A 13,800-nucleotide genomic window follows, 5' to 3' on the forward strand; every position below is an offset into this window, starting at 1 on the left:
ACACAATGCCAAGACACTTGTGACCCATGGAGGGCATCATACACCTGTGTTGACATGCCCATGCATTCTGCATGATACCATCCATCACAGTCATCACAGGCTACCCCGCGTTGCTTCCATGTAACTGCTCGAGAACAAATCTGGCAAGGATATTTGGGCATCCTTGGGCCAGGATTTAGTTCGACATCCGAGGCAATGGAGAGGAGAAGGAAAGTAAGATACAGGAGGCTGTGTTTCTTACCATGTTCAGAAGCAGAAATAATGCATCCTCTTACCTTACAGCCTGGAGCACAAGCTGACAAGTGGAGACTTTCCTGGAGCCAACTGTTGGTGGCAGATGAAGGATGAGAAGTATGGTGTAGCTGTACCAGTCTTGCAGTGATGGAGTCCTGCTTCTCTCCTGCACTATCACTAGTTTTAAGTATTACATGGTTGTAATGGATGTTGACAATTGTAGATGCCAAATAGAGCCAAAAGAGATAAACTACAAGGCCTGACATGATGATGTCCTGTAGTTTGAAGCTGTATACCAGTGGGACTATGTAGCTCTGGTGTAAGGTCTCATCCAACTCTCAGTCTCATGTCACACCATGGCAAAGTCAAATGAGATGGTAAATACCAACAACATCGAAATAAAAATCACTTCAAATCACTTCAAATGAGCTAATCAAATGATACAAAACCTGAATCTCTTTTCCAACAAGGAGCTGCAGTATGTATCCATGCACCCGCACAAATAGAACACAAAGGCAGGATTAGCTGACTTCCCGCCAAAATCACAGGCTCAAAAGGGCAGTATCCCAATGTGTGGTAGCTGGCCTCTTGATTCAAACTGACGCGAGGGTGTATGTATGGGACCAGTGTTGAAGCTCTGCTTGCTAAAAACCATGCCCAGGTGAAAAATACAATCCTTGAAAATCTACAAAATCCTACTGAAATGATCCATAAAATACCATCCTTGTGTTTCTTCAAAAGCTATCCAACAAGGTATGAGGATTATATCCCTCAATATACTCCATAAAAACGCAAAAAGTGAGATTTATTCCAACAAATACCAAAGCCACTGCACACTCAGCACTGACGTAACCTCTTACTGGACGAAAATCAACACGGGCTCAGGAAAAAACACTCATGTGAAACTCAACTAATTTCTGCTATACAGGACATAGCTGAAGAAGTAGACCACAGAAAACAATTTGATTTGATTGTGTTAGATTTTCAGAAGGCATTCGACAAGGTCCCACATCACAGACTGCTAACAAAACTGCATTTGTATGGTATAACAGGAAAGACTCACAGATGTTGAGATGGATTAAGGAATTTTTTAACCCACAGGAAACAAAGGGTGGTGGTGGAAGGAGAAAGATCAGAATGGGTCACCGTAGACTCAGGAGTCCCGCAAGGTACGGTCACAGGTCCACTCTACTTTCTGTTATACATCAACGATTTGCCAAATGACTTAAACTCCACCTGTCGATTATTCGTTGATGACTGCATCATCTACAAACAAGTCTCGAGAGTAGAAGATGCACAAAACCTACAGAGAGACCTAGATACTCTGACCGAGTGGCAAGATAAGTGGCAGATGGACTTCAATGCCCAAAAAAGTCATGTCTTACACATCACACATGCAAAAAAAAACGGTCAAATACCAGTACTCACTAAACCACAGCACATTGACAGAGACAAAGTGTCACAGACACCTGGGGGTTGATATATCATCAGATTTGTCATGGAATGCGCACGTCGACAGACCATGTGCTAAAGCCAACAGAGTTGTAGGATTTTTATTTAAGATGAAACCTTTACGATTGTATCAATAGAATTAAAGATTCAACATATAAGACTCTTGTTAGACCATTAATGGATTACTGTTCTACAGTCTGGGACCCCCACACTCAGACTCTGGTAGACAGACTGGAAGCAGTGCAGAGCAGAGCAGCGCGTTTTGTTAGAGGTGATTACTCTAGACACAGTAGCGTTACAAAAATGAAGCGTGAGCTGGGCTGGGAGCTGTTGAAACAATCGACGCAGAGTAGGCCACATTACCACATTCCGCGAAGCACTTGCGGGTCGCCTATCCATCCCAGTTCGAAAAGCCCTGCGTCCGGTCTGAAGGGTTCTCCGGAAATCATCACTACAAGCCTCATCCCAATCGCCACAAACAAAAAACTGTTATACAATGTGTAAATACTTGTTTATTCCAAGAACAACCATAGACTGGAACTCACTCCTATCAACAGTTTCTAACATCACAAACAAGGACTCTTTTAAAGCAGCTACTCTACAAAACATTCAGGAGCAAAGCAACTAGACCCCACACTTCTCTCTCCGCGCAATTTAACACCAGCGCACCCCCTGTCCAGTTGGCCCCTACTAAGGGTGTTGGACAGTACAACATGTACATACGAAGAAGTTAAACAAGCAATACCACATCAAAACATTTGAGAATAACCTATCAATACATGACTCTGAACAAGAATCTATATCCCAAATAGAAGACATATAAATGACCACTATAAAAGAGAAAGGACAGAATACTGTATGTGAAGAGCAAACTGTTTATGCACAGACTGGCAGATTTTAAAATATTTTAGCAACTAGTTGAGGGGCATTACAGACCTTGCTAAGGCTGGGTTGTTGACAATCTCCTTGAGGGCAATCTGGAACTGTCCCTGGTGTATGAGACAGACTACTTTGCAGTGAAAGGCTGTTTCATCTTGCCTGGATGCTTTCAAGACTAGGAAAAAAAGGAAAGAAAAGAAAGGAAGACGAGACATAAAGTTTGTTGCATGTCGAAGCACATTCCCAAATCATGATTTGGCCATGGTACATGAGACAGTTAGACGATACACTGATTCACTTCATTGTTGGTTTGTGTATTGCTAACATACAAAACCTATACCAAGGTTCGACCTCCCATGCCTGGATTCAACTGTACGCAAAAGCATAGGTTTCTACATGTAGCAGGTGGTCAAATTTTGAACGGTGTTATGGTCGAATCATGGGCGGATTGCTTTAATCATTTAATGTGCATTATAATAATACTGAATTATGGTCCGTTGGATTGGGACTAGTATGAATGATGTATCATTATTGAAAGTAGAAGTAAAATAAAAAACCAAGCAAACAAACAAATAAAAAAACACAACAAAGTTCAAACCTCCCGTGCCGAAATTCGACAGCCTACAAAAGCATAAAAGGTTGGTAAAGACATAAAAATCTGTCTGTCTGGAGGTTTTTTACTTTTTTTTTTACATTCATAGCTCTCATTGTAAAGGAGAGCATTCCGTGGAGCAAGAGGTACAAACTTGTAGATAGTTTCTACAAGAAGATTATTGTTTCCCCGACTACAGCTGACCATGAAGCTATAAGTTTAATATAACACATTCATGATGAGCTGACCTTGTTGTAAATAGAATAGATCCCAGGATTCCTAGATCTAGTCATTCATTCATACTAAAATCTCAGCAAAGAACATCTCATTTCACAAAATCTGAGTTGTCTAGGACTAGAGTCTATATTATTAGTTGCCTCCTACCCGATATTAAATCACTGGGACCTCCATGCTGCAGCATTGCAGGTTTGGGATATTTCGCCTGACCAGACGCTGTTAGTACGCTGTGCGAATACGCAACTTAATTACAGCGACTATGGGCTGTGTATAGTTAGGATATTATTGTCTTCTAAAAACTATGGTGATCGAGGTTGACATTTGCCATGACTGTTTGATAATCAGATTCATATTGGCTGAAGTTGTAAAGATAACAACTGAACTGAATGCATAATTTACACAAATGTATGCTAGACTGGTAGACGACTAGTGTGAGCTGAGCTGTGCTTTTACATTTTACAATGATCATGATGATGGCCCCAGATGCGTCAAGCAATGTCGAGGACACAGTTCATAAAACACACAAGCATCACCGAACCACTTCATCATCACCACTATTGCACTAACCGCAGCAGCGACCCCATATGGACAAATACGTACCGTAAAGGTTTCACTGTGTTACAGCGCCCTGCGACGGGGTTACATCACCACCAACCACACACAGGGGGGGGGGGGGGGGGGGGGGGGTCTAGATGGGTGGGGGGTCTGGGTATTCCGCACTACTGAGACTGAGTGTAGACTGTAGGCCCGATCGAGCTTTCCTTTATGCTATACTAACTACGACCAGCAGCCGCAGCTCTAGCCCCATACAAATTGTATTAGGCCATACGCATAGCGTGCGAGTGGGGCTGCCGGTACAGACAATACACAGACTACAGTCACAGACAGACACAGATGGTAAATTTAGCATGAGCCACATATCGCCTCTACTTACTCTTATTTGCAACGTTGAGGGCCCTTGGATTGCTATATTCGCCATTTTGAGCGAATTTTTGCAATTCGTGGTATAGATTCGTCAAATTCACTTCAGAACTCTTCTGCTTTGACATTGTCCTCCAGTTTTACACCAGCTACACTTTGTACAGTCTAGTCGTGAGCTACGAAGTGGATTCCCGACATATGAAAATGCACGCACACGTACAGCATGCATAGCTAGCTAGTGAGTATGGTGTCTGTCGACATCAAACAAGTGCAGAAAATCATACTGGACGCCGCTTGACCTAATATACTGTGTATAGGGGTGTGTTCGGGGTGGGGGATGTACGACCCCGCTGGTATATATGCAGGATCCATTTGAATAAACGGTAATGTTTTGTTTCATTTTGTTTTGATTTGTTCATCACCCTACAATGAAACAATTTACTTTAATTTTTCTTTTTGTTTGAAACTTGAATAGATACCGACGAATCATTATTCTCTTCCTCTCTTTTTTTTTAATAGATTAAAAGCAGTCCATGATCATATTACGCCCAAAGTGCGCACAAGCTTTCAATTTAAAAAAATCCCTGCCTGGTTGCATGGCTTAGATGTTAGATTTTCAGATAGTAAAACTCTACCCGGCATTCCAGTTGACTTTGAGGACAATGATAATAGTCATGGTAGGTAATATATTCTGTGTATATATACATATATATATATATATATATATATATATATATATATATATATACATTTATAACATATAGGTTTTCCCCGGCCAATTTCGCACTTTTGTCAGTCCATTTGATAGATGGTCCATTCAATTTAGCAAAAACCCCGGTACTCTACGTTCATTCAAATTCGCCATCACTCGCCGAAAAAAAGGTTTTTGAGTCATTCATTTTCACGAATGGGCAGTCAAATTCCGAACATTATTTTTCATTCAAATTTAGGTCATATAATTTCTTTTTTTGTTGTTGAAAAGGTGAGAACATTTAAACATGTACACGTGTATTTCTATATGTGACTTTTTGTTTCATCCACATAGGCTACTCTTAATAGCTCGAGTTTGTTGTTCTGTAAAGCCCCTTTCTTTCATACACATGACAGCGCAAATTAGATACAGACGTGAAACAGAGAAAGTATTATAGAAACATTTTGAAGATCATAACCTTGACTTCCAGGTTGAACTGGTCGACACACTCGGGGATAAAGCGCTCAACGGTCAGATAAGTTGTGGCCACCTGCACTATCTTCGGACCGGGAGACTCAATAAGCACATTGAAAAAAAAAACTGTTGCCAAAATCTCTAAAATGAATACGAAGATATGAAATGTAATGATGGTTAAAAAACTATGATAAAAGAAACTAAAGAAAGAACCAAATTAAAGCATAAACATGTGTGCTAAATTGACTGCAGAGGATATTAAATTAGATGCCCAAATATCAATTCGAATGAACGAGCGCAAGCAGATACGTGATCACGTGACTCTATCATTCTAAATTGAATGAACAAATAACGAAATGGTGCTTGTCTTACGAATTTCAGTCGAAAAAGTGTAAATTAGAATGAGGTTAAAGGTAATCGAATGCTCCAAAATGAATTTGAATGAAGAGATCTTAAAATTGAAATACCGAGCATGACATCTACGCCAAATTTTGCTAAATTGAATGCAGCAGTAAGAAATTTGACTGACAACAAATTAGCCGGGAAAATCTATATTATATGCAATAAAATCAGAGGAACACAATAGTACTAAATTCATTACAAATCATATACAACCATGCGTTATCATGATACATAAATGGACAAAAAGTCGTTACTCATACACAGATACACAGACACACACACACACACACACACACACACACACACACACACACACACACACACACACACACACACAGAGGCCTACATGATATATATATATGAGCGTATATAAATTATGCTTGTACATACTGTTAACTTCTAATGTGCAGTTTCCACTACAATGTTCGAAGTCATTTCGTTATACTATAGTGCTCATCAGACCATAAAATGACATAATAAATGGAGAAATTATTGGAGCATGTGAACCATTTCCACATTGATTCAAATTTCACCCCATTATTACAGTGTGGGAGCACGCTCGGTGTGCTCCTGAGTTTATATCATTGATGGGCGTCATGTGTGGTCACTGTTAATAAGTTTACTCTGAACATTTGATTCTTTGTCCACGGAAGTCCTCACGTTTTCGAATATTTGAAAGTTATCTTGAAAGCCCTCATGAGCAGAAGACGACAAACAATGACAAACGCATTCATCTTCAGTACTATTTTGAGGATTTCATTTTATATCCGTTTACTTATCCAATACATGTATATGTACATATACATTATGTTTATGTGTGTTTGTTTGTTTTATGTGTGTGTGTGTGTGTGTGTGTGTGAAACAGAGTGACATATAGGTTGATATAACGTCAGAACTTTTCATAGAATTGGAACATGGGGAGTCCCTTCCTGAACTCGGAGCCCTCGGATGCCAATATTGTTTTGACATAATGTTTATCCCTCCCTATAAGTCTTTTACCCCCTCCCCCCCCCCCCCCCCGGTTTAATGCCAACCGCGTCGTTGGTATACGAGTATACTAATGTGCTTAACCTCTGTAACTAGAGCCGGGCGTGTATCAGTATCGTTTTCTTCTCACCCTTTGCACTTTAAAATGACCTTAGTTTTGAATTAGACACCGGGGATTCACTGATTAACTCGTGTATGTGTAATAAACATCGTAGAAACTCTGGTTTCTCTTAACCTCCACGTCCTCGCGTCATCATCGACCAATCGGTGTGTCCATGGCAACCGTAACCCGGACAATGTTGGACGTGCCGACTCATTCCCCTGTGCCGTCCTGTGAGATGTGGGGCGGATCACCCGACGAATCGAGAGGAAACGATGACTTATTTGCGTCTGTCTAAATAACCTATCACACACAATTCAATAAATTTGCGAGAATAGACCATGTCACCGACTGACATGAGATCTGAGTTGGAGTTAATTCCATCTGCATGGATTAGTGTGTAATAAGGGACATTGAGTTGTAAGGATGTGATTGTACAAACGGAGTTTCAGTGGTATTAGTGGTCAAGTTGGATGTATTTTTTAAAGTTAGTAGATTACCAAAAGCGACAAAGTAAGGGCGATGGGAACCCTGCTTTGGAACATTGTCGCAAATAGAGGGACTACGAAATTCTTATGGTGCGTCTTCATTATGGTTATTGGGTCCCAGATCGTGGCTGGAGATGTGGAAAACTTTGCGTTTATCGCCCTCGGAGCGGGATATACACTTCGAAATCATTTGATGGAGAGAGTACCCGAAACTTCTCGGATGAGGTGTGTGATGATGTGCTCTGTACGACCAGATTGTCTGTCGATCAACTATTATTCAGCCGATGAGATTTGTGACATCAACTCAGCCACCTTCGACCAATACCCTTCGGACTTTGTGAGAGATGACGAGGTCCCCGGACAATATTTCTACTCTCCGGACAAAAATGTCACAGTAAGTCATCGGTCACTGTTTGTACAATTAAGTTTTTAAAAGTTAGATAAGGGTGCCATCCTTTTAAACAATAGCTCCTCGTATTCATTTACAAGTGACCCCATTTAAACGAAAACACATCATTTTCTTCCACATACCAAACAGCACTAATTAATCATGTCCTTCACCCATCTTGTTTATACTGGTAGAGACTGTGCCCAAAATTGAATGATACCAATATCATATGAATTATATAGAACGAAATTATGTAGAATGATAATTTGTACTTGATGAGCATTTTGGACGCTTATACACCGTTCTGTATTCCCATAAAAAGTGTCACCGAATTGAGCGGTGATTTTCTCGTGTAAACCTTTCAATGTTCATTCTTGCCATATGAATTCCACATCAAGTTTTATATCGAACGGCTTTGGTTCACGAATTTGCCTCCAGAAAAAAAAAATCTTTTCAAAATCTTATTCATTTATTAGCTTAAAGGGACGCACGATGCTTTTCAAACTCTTATGTGGCTTGGTGCAGTATACAAAAGTCGATTTTTGTTTTTTAATGTAGCAGGGATCTCTGATGTAATCAGATCATTATCGAAAATAATTTTGTTATGAGAATAATTGAAATGTGAAATATAAATGACTGTTGTTATGTTTGTATGCTTATTGCATATGCGTGGGATGCCCCCCTTATATGTATAAGGTATTTCGGGTTTTGTATAATTTTGATCATTAATGATATATAATATTGTTAAAAAGATAGTAATGTTAAAAGATTATATGGATTGAAATGATGATTTGAATAGAAATATATGATGAAAAAGAAATGGATTTATTATTTTACATTTCTTTGTACATCTCATTCCAGGTATCTCTTCTGTCTCTTTCTATCTCTCTTGCTATCGCCTTCCTACCCCTTCTGTGTTTCTCTTTCTCTCCGCCTCTGTACGCAAGTGTTTAATATCTCTTATATGTCATCACTGCAATTTTATTTTTTTCAGTACATGTATAAACAAAATTTGAAAGTTATTGGAGAAGTATAATGATTTGTGTATATTTGATTTATTTTAGTCTATAAGTTTGTGTATTCAAATTATGATGATGACATGAAGATTATGTTTAATTTTTTCACAGCTTTTTCAATGTGTATGTACAAGTGTATTTGATTAATTTTGATAATTTGGTCATCAGATGCTTAAAATTTTGTGTAGATTATTTCAATCGAAGAATGATTGTATGACTATGTATGTGTTTATAAAATGAAATGATATTGTACAAAATTATGCAATTCAGCCATCTCCATGGCTGAAAATGAATTTTTAAATAAACCATTATTATCATTATAAACTGACAATTAGATATCATAAGGTTAAAATTGCAACCATCTGGTTTGTGAAAACTGACGACTGACGAGAAATAGGCACCCCTTATACCGCAGCGAATAAGAAAATCGGCTTCACTTACATGAGAAGGGTAAATGGGGGAAAATCAAGAAATACTTCTCTCTTTCCTTTCCCAGCACAAGTTAGTCGAAATATAACGCTGTGTTTGTATAGTGTTTTTTTTTCTCCTTCATCTCTCTTTCCTCGTTATCATACTCTTCCCTCGTCCTCCTATTGTCTCCCTGGGTAAGGTGGAAATACGTTTTAGCGAGGTTCACTTGAATTGCGACAACAAAATCCATCTTGAAATCATGAGTATTATCATTTCTGTGTGCAGAGCATTACACCAATCCCGACACCTTCGCAACCAGTTGCTGAAACCACATATTCCACAACTTCTGGGATGTCATCTCAGGTAACATCAGGGTCCTCCTCGACAATTCCGACAACTTCGCAACCAGCTGCTGTAACCACATATTCCACAACTTCTGGGATGTCATCTCAGGTAACATCAGGGTCCTCCTCGACAATTCCGACAACTTCGCAACCAGCTGCTGTAACCACATATTCCACAACTTCTGGGATGTCATCTCAGGTAACATCAGGGTCCTCCTCGACAATTCCGACAACTTCGCAACCAGCTGCTGTAACCACATATCCCAAAACTTCCGAGATGTCATCTCAGGTAACAACAGGGTCCTTATCAACTAGCAATACTTACATGATGTCTTCGGGTGCAACCCCATCAATAGCAACAACAACAACTGTTCCTACGACAAGTCCTACAACTGTAGCAACACAATCTATCACATCAGAAGCAACATCAAAGGCAACAACCAACCAACAATTAACAACAGTTCTGGCAACCACAAATTCAGCAACAACGTCAACTTCTGTGATGCTCGCACGATCGACCGCCAGGACAACAACCGACTCATTTCCTACTACAGTACTTACCTCAACACAATCTCCGTCGTCTGCGGCAACCACCACACAGCCAATGATTACCACACCATCTACTACAACTTCTAAGTTGCCTACAACCGCAATGACAACGTCATACCTTTCAACGAGTGGTACCTCATCGCCGCCTTCTACGCGACAAGCAACTACAACAGCTTCTCCTACTACGATTTTACCCACAACATTGTCCGCAACTACAACTGTAGGAATAACAACACAGGCAACGTTTACCACGGATTCTTCTTCTCAGCCACCTTCGACATCGGCTACATCTAGCGCGGGGTCAACAACGCCGCCATCTTATGACTCTGACGTGGCAAGTTTTGATATTTTTTTTATTCATTTATGATGAAACAATTATGTTATAGCCTTCAATATGAATTTTGAATAAGAAACATAAAGATGCTACACTTTAAACTTGCCAAACTATATAGTGTCTTTAAACAAAACTCTTCTCCTTGGCAACGGGAAATGTTCGTTATTCTGAAGGTTCCTTAATCTGTTGATCCGGAAATAAAATAAGGTTCATTATCCGAAGGTTCGATATTTCGAAATGCACGCGCACAATCCCCTATACCAAAGAGTGCCTAGAGGTTAAGGGAAAGGGATTCATTAATCTGAATATTTATGTCGTGTTTCCGAAAATTTGTAATTCCAAAGTTTCATTAATCCGAAAATGATAAGGTTCGTTATGACGAAGGTTCGTTTGTCCGAAAAAGAGATAGGGCTTGTTATTCCATAGGTTTGTTCACCCGGAAATGAAATAGGGGTACAGTAATGTACTTAAAATATTAAGGTTCGTTTATCCGAAAATGAAAGAGGGTTCTTCATTTCGAAAAATTTAATAATCTGTGGCAAAGAATTGCTTTTCCTGATGATGATGATGATGATGATGATGATGATGATGTTAAAGAGGGGGAAGGGTGACATACGAAGGAGGAAGAGAAAATATTTTCCCCTGTCAATAACACAATTGCAAATTACGATTGCATTCCAGTCCGTCAATGAGTATGTAGGCAGCTTGTTTGTCTTTGTCTGTGTATCGCGTCTTTGTCAAGTTTGTCACTTAATAAAATCTATTTCATTTTCAGAATTACGAATAGCTGGGCTTTTGAATTAGCTAATCTCCGGAACAACTAGCCTTTGCAATAAAGAAGCAGTGTCATTGTGACCAATCACGAATCTTGTTAAAAAATACACGATTCATATATTTATATCATATTCAATTATTGTGTTCATCTATACATATCAAAACATTTTGCTAGATAATGCAAAGGCGGTCAAACGGAAAAGTGTCGTTCTACCGAGACTGGGACGACTACGCAAAGGGATTTGTCGACAACGACGCTGGCGAAATGTGGATCGGACTGGACTTTGTGAACAAGATGACGACCGCGGTCAGCTGTGGCCTGCTCGTCGAGCTGATGGACTTCAATGGAAGGTCGTTTGTCGCCGAGTACACGAACTTTCAGGTCGGCAGTGAGGCGGCGTCGTTTCCGCTGACCGTCAGCGGTTACTCGGGCACGGCCGGTAACTAATCCTATAGGGGTACCTTAGGTCGCACATCACTAAACTAGTGAAATATCTAAACCTGTATTCACAATACCTCCTTTTTTCAGCCTAGTTTTTTTTTTAACCCTGAAGCACTTCAAGTGCTAAGCAAGTGTTCAAGTAATATTGGGATGTATGAGTCCCACCGATTCTGTATGGAGAGTGTCAGTATATCAATGGACGAAACATAAATGCCAACCAAAGCCTATAAATAGCACACTTAGTATGGACTGTATCTCTCTCCCCCTCTCAGTAACACTCTCTTCCTCCTTTTCCTTTCCATCCTGTCGTCATTGGAAACAGGCGATTCATTAGGTCCTCTCTCTGGCAACCTCTTCTCCACGAGGGACAGGGACAACAACCCAACCTCTGACACTAATGATGCTGTCACTCTGGAAGGAGCTTGGTGGTTCGACGGCAACCCCATCTCCAACCTCAACGGCGTGTACCAGGATTCGGGCAGTCCTCCCGAGGAAGGCGCAGGTCTCTATTGGCAGACCGCAGGAGACAAGTCGTCGATGCGGTCCACGCGAATGACCATAAAACGCCTATCTGCATCCACCGAGGCACCGGCCGCGGCCGTGCCGCAGCAGGCGAGGGAGGTTGAGCAGGCGAGGGAGGTTGAGGAGGAGTAGTGAAACCGCGACATAGCGGCCTTTACATAGCAAGCTTCATCCTCTTTGAACGCTCAACATGGTCCTGTAGACGTCATTTTTCTTGTCATTATCTGCTGAACAAACCTGACTTTTTCCACTCCAAGCCATCAATCGATCTCTATGGGCATCAGGCCCCTGATGATAATAGTTTAGTACGGCTTATAATTGCAAAGAGCAGTACCGTACTTCATGTATACGGGAAGCCATTTGCCGTTAAGGTAATATTACATGTAATTGATTCATTGGGCGAATCGTCTCAAGCTTTTTGCTGTAGGTACAATAAGTCGGCAGGTGCCATTATTCATTTAGAACAAAATCGAAGGCAAGATTATTGCATAATCACTCGACAAGACTGATATACCACTAAATGCAAAGAGTTTCAGCCATTTCAATGCAATGTACTAAATATTTGAGTAGTACGTTCTTTTGAAGAATAACCGAGGGGAATATTGCAGAACATCTATACTATCATGATCACGAAGACGTAATATACGGCATTATAGATTTCTAGAATAAATTCTAGCCTGTTCTTGTTGGACGACGTCTTATTCTTGTTTCATTCACGATGCATTAGTATGAAGCGGCAACCACAACCACCACACATTTCTTGCTGCAATATGTTGCTTTTGAAGTAATTACAAGATGTTAATTTTATGCAATCATTGTATATCAATACTTGTTGTTGTCATCAAATCTCCACATATGAAGTTGAATTCTTTGACTTTAAAGACACTCAACAACGGACGCGAGCTGATATTATTATGACGTAATTCAAAGCAGTTTTATCTCTCTCGCCAATGAGGAGGTATATTTCATGATTGTGTTAGTTTCATGCTATTTCTGTGTATTTTGTCATGTACAAGAAACCCTCATGTCTATTTAGTAATAATGTCTTGGAAAAGACGGGGTGATCACTCTTGTTGCTTTAATCCGTGTGATAATTAACAAGCGTTATTGCGATGACTTTGTTTTCGTGCATGGATACATGTGTATAATAATTTTTCTATTAAATCCAGACATTAAAAAATCGATGAATTCTCTTCTGCAGTTCTGGACAATGTCGAAAGCGTAATTAATGGTAGGCATGACTATAAACACACCCACACGTAAATCTCATTATGTATGTATACTATATGTATATATTCAAAACTGTGTTTACATGTAATTAAAAACCTGCCTCTTTGGGGGAAAAAAGTTCAAATGATCGCTTCTTGCTATTGATGAATATTCACAGGCACTGAGTGTTCTGATGATACTCAAATGAGTTCTGTCTTTCATCTCTTCAACCTTGCGTTATCTGGTCCCCTCGACCTTGCTCCAGTGGACACTGTATTGACCTTCAACGATTCTTGCTATTGTGTGCGAACGCCGATCAGAATTTTTTATCATTATTATTATTATTTTTTTGTT

The 13,800-nt window shown here is 40.0% G+C and overlaps 2 protein-coding genes across 2 annotated transcripts in view; one reads left to right on the forward strand and one right to left on the reverse strand.

Annotated features, from left to right (window-relative positions):
- The window catches only part of LOC139735263 (signal recognition particle subunit SRP72-like), a 39,774-nt gene extending 35,305 nt beyond the window's left edge, over positions 1-4,469 (reverse strand). The window contains exons 1-2 of the mRNA XM_071646019.1: positions 4,329-4,469; positions 2,623-2,740 (exon numbers count right to left, since the gene is read on the reverse strand). Of these exons, the coding sequence (XP_071502120.1) occupies positions 2,623-2,740; positions 4,329-4,443 (233 nt within the window). The 5' untranslated portion in view covers positions 4,444-4,469. The remainder of the gene's footprint in view (positions 1-2,622; positions 2,741-4,328) is intronic.
- A 6,982-nt stretch (positions 4,470-11,451) lies between these two features.
- On the forward strand, positions 11,452-12,369 carry LOC139735305 (angiopoietin-4-like). The gene is made up of 2 exons (XM_071646062.1): positions 11,452-11,713; positions 12,038-12,369. The coding sequence occupies exons 1-2, from the start codon at positions 11,452-11,454 to the stop codon at positions 12,367-12,369; spliced, it is 594 nt and encodes a 197-aa protein (XP_071502163.1).
- The last annotated feature ends 1,431 nt before the right edge of the window (positions 12,370-13,800 follow it).

The sequence above is a fragment of the Diadema antillarum genome, unplaced genomic scaffold (genome assembly GCF_040938485.1).
Source record: "Diadema antillarum isolate AM-2024a unplaced genomic scaffold, OU_Dant_1.0 seq00000569_RagTag, whole genome shotgun sequence".
NCBI classification, from domain to species: domain Eukaryota; kingdom Metazoa; phylum Echinodermata; class Echinoidea; order Diadematoida; family Diadematidae; genus Diadema; species Diadema antillarum.

Coding starts and splice junctions, on each gene's coding strand:
- LOC139735305 (XM_071646062.1), top strand. CDS start 11,452: ATGCAAAGGCGGTCAAACGGAAAAGTGTCGTTCTACCGAGACTGGGAC. Junction 11,714..12,037: donor CGGTTACTCGGGCACGGCCG/GTAACTAATCCT, acceptor CATTGGAAACAG/GCGATTCATTAGGTCCTCTC.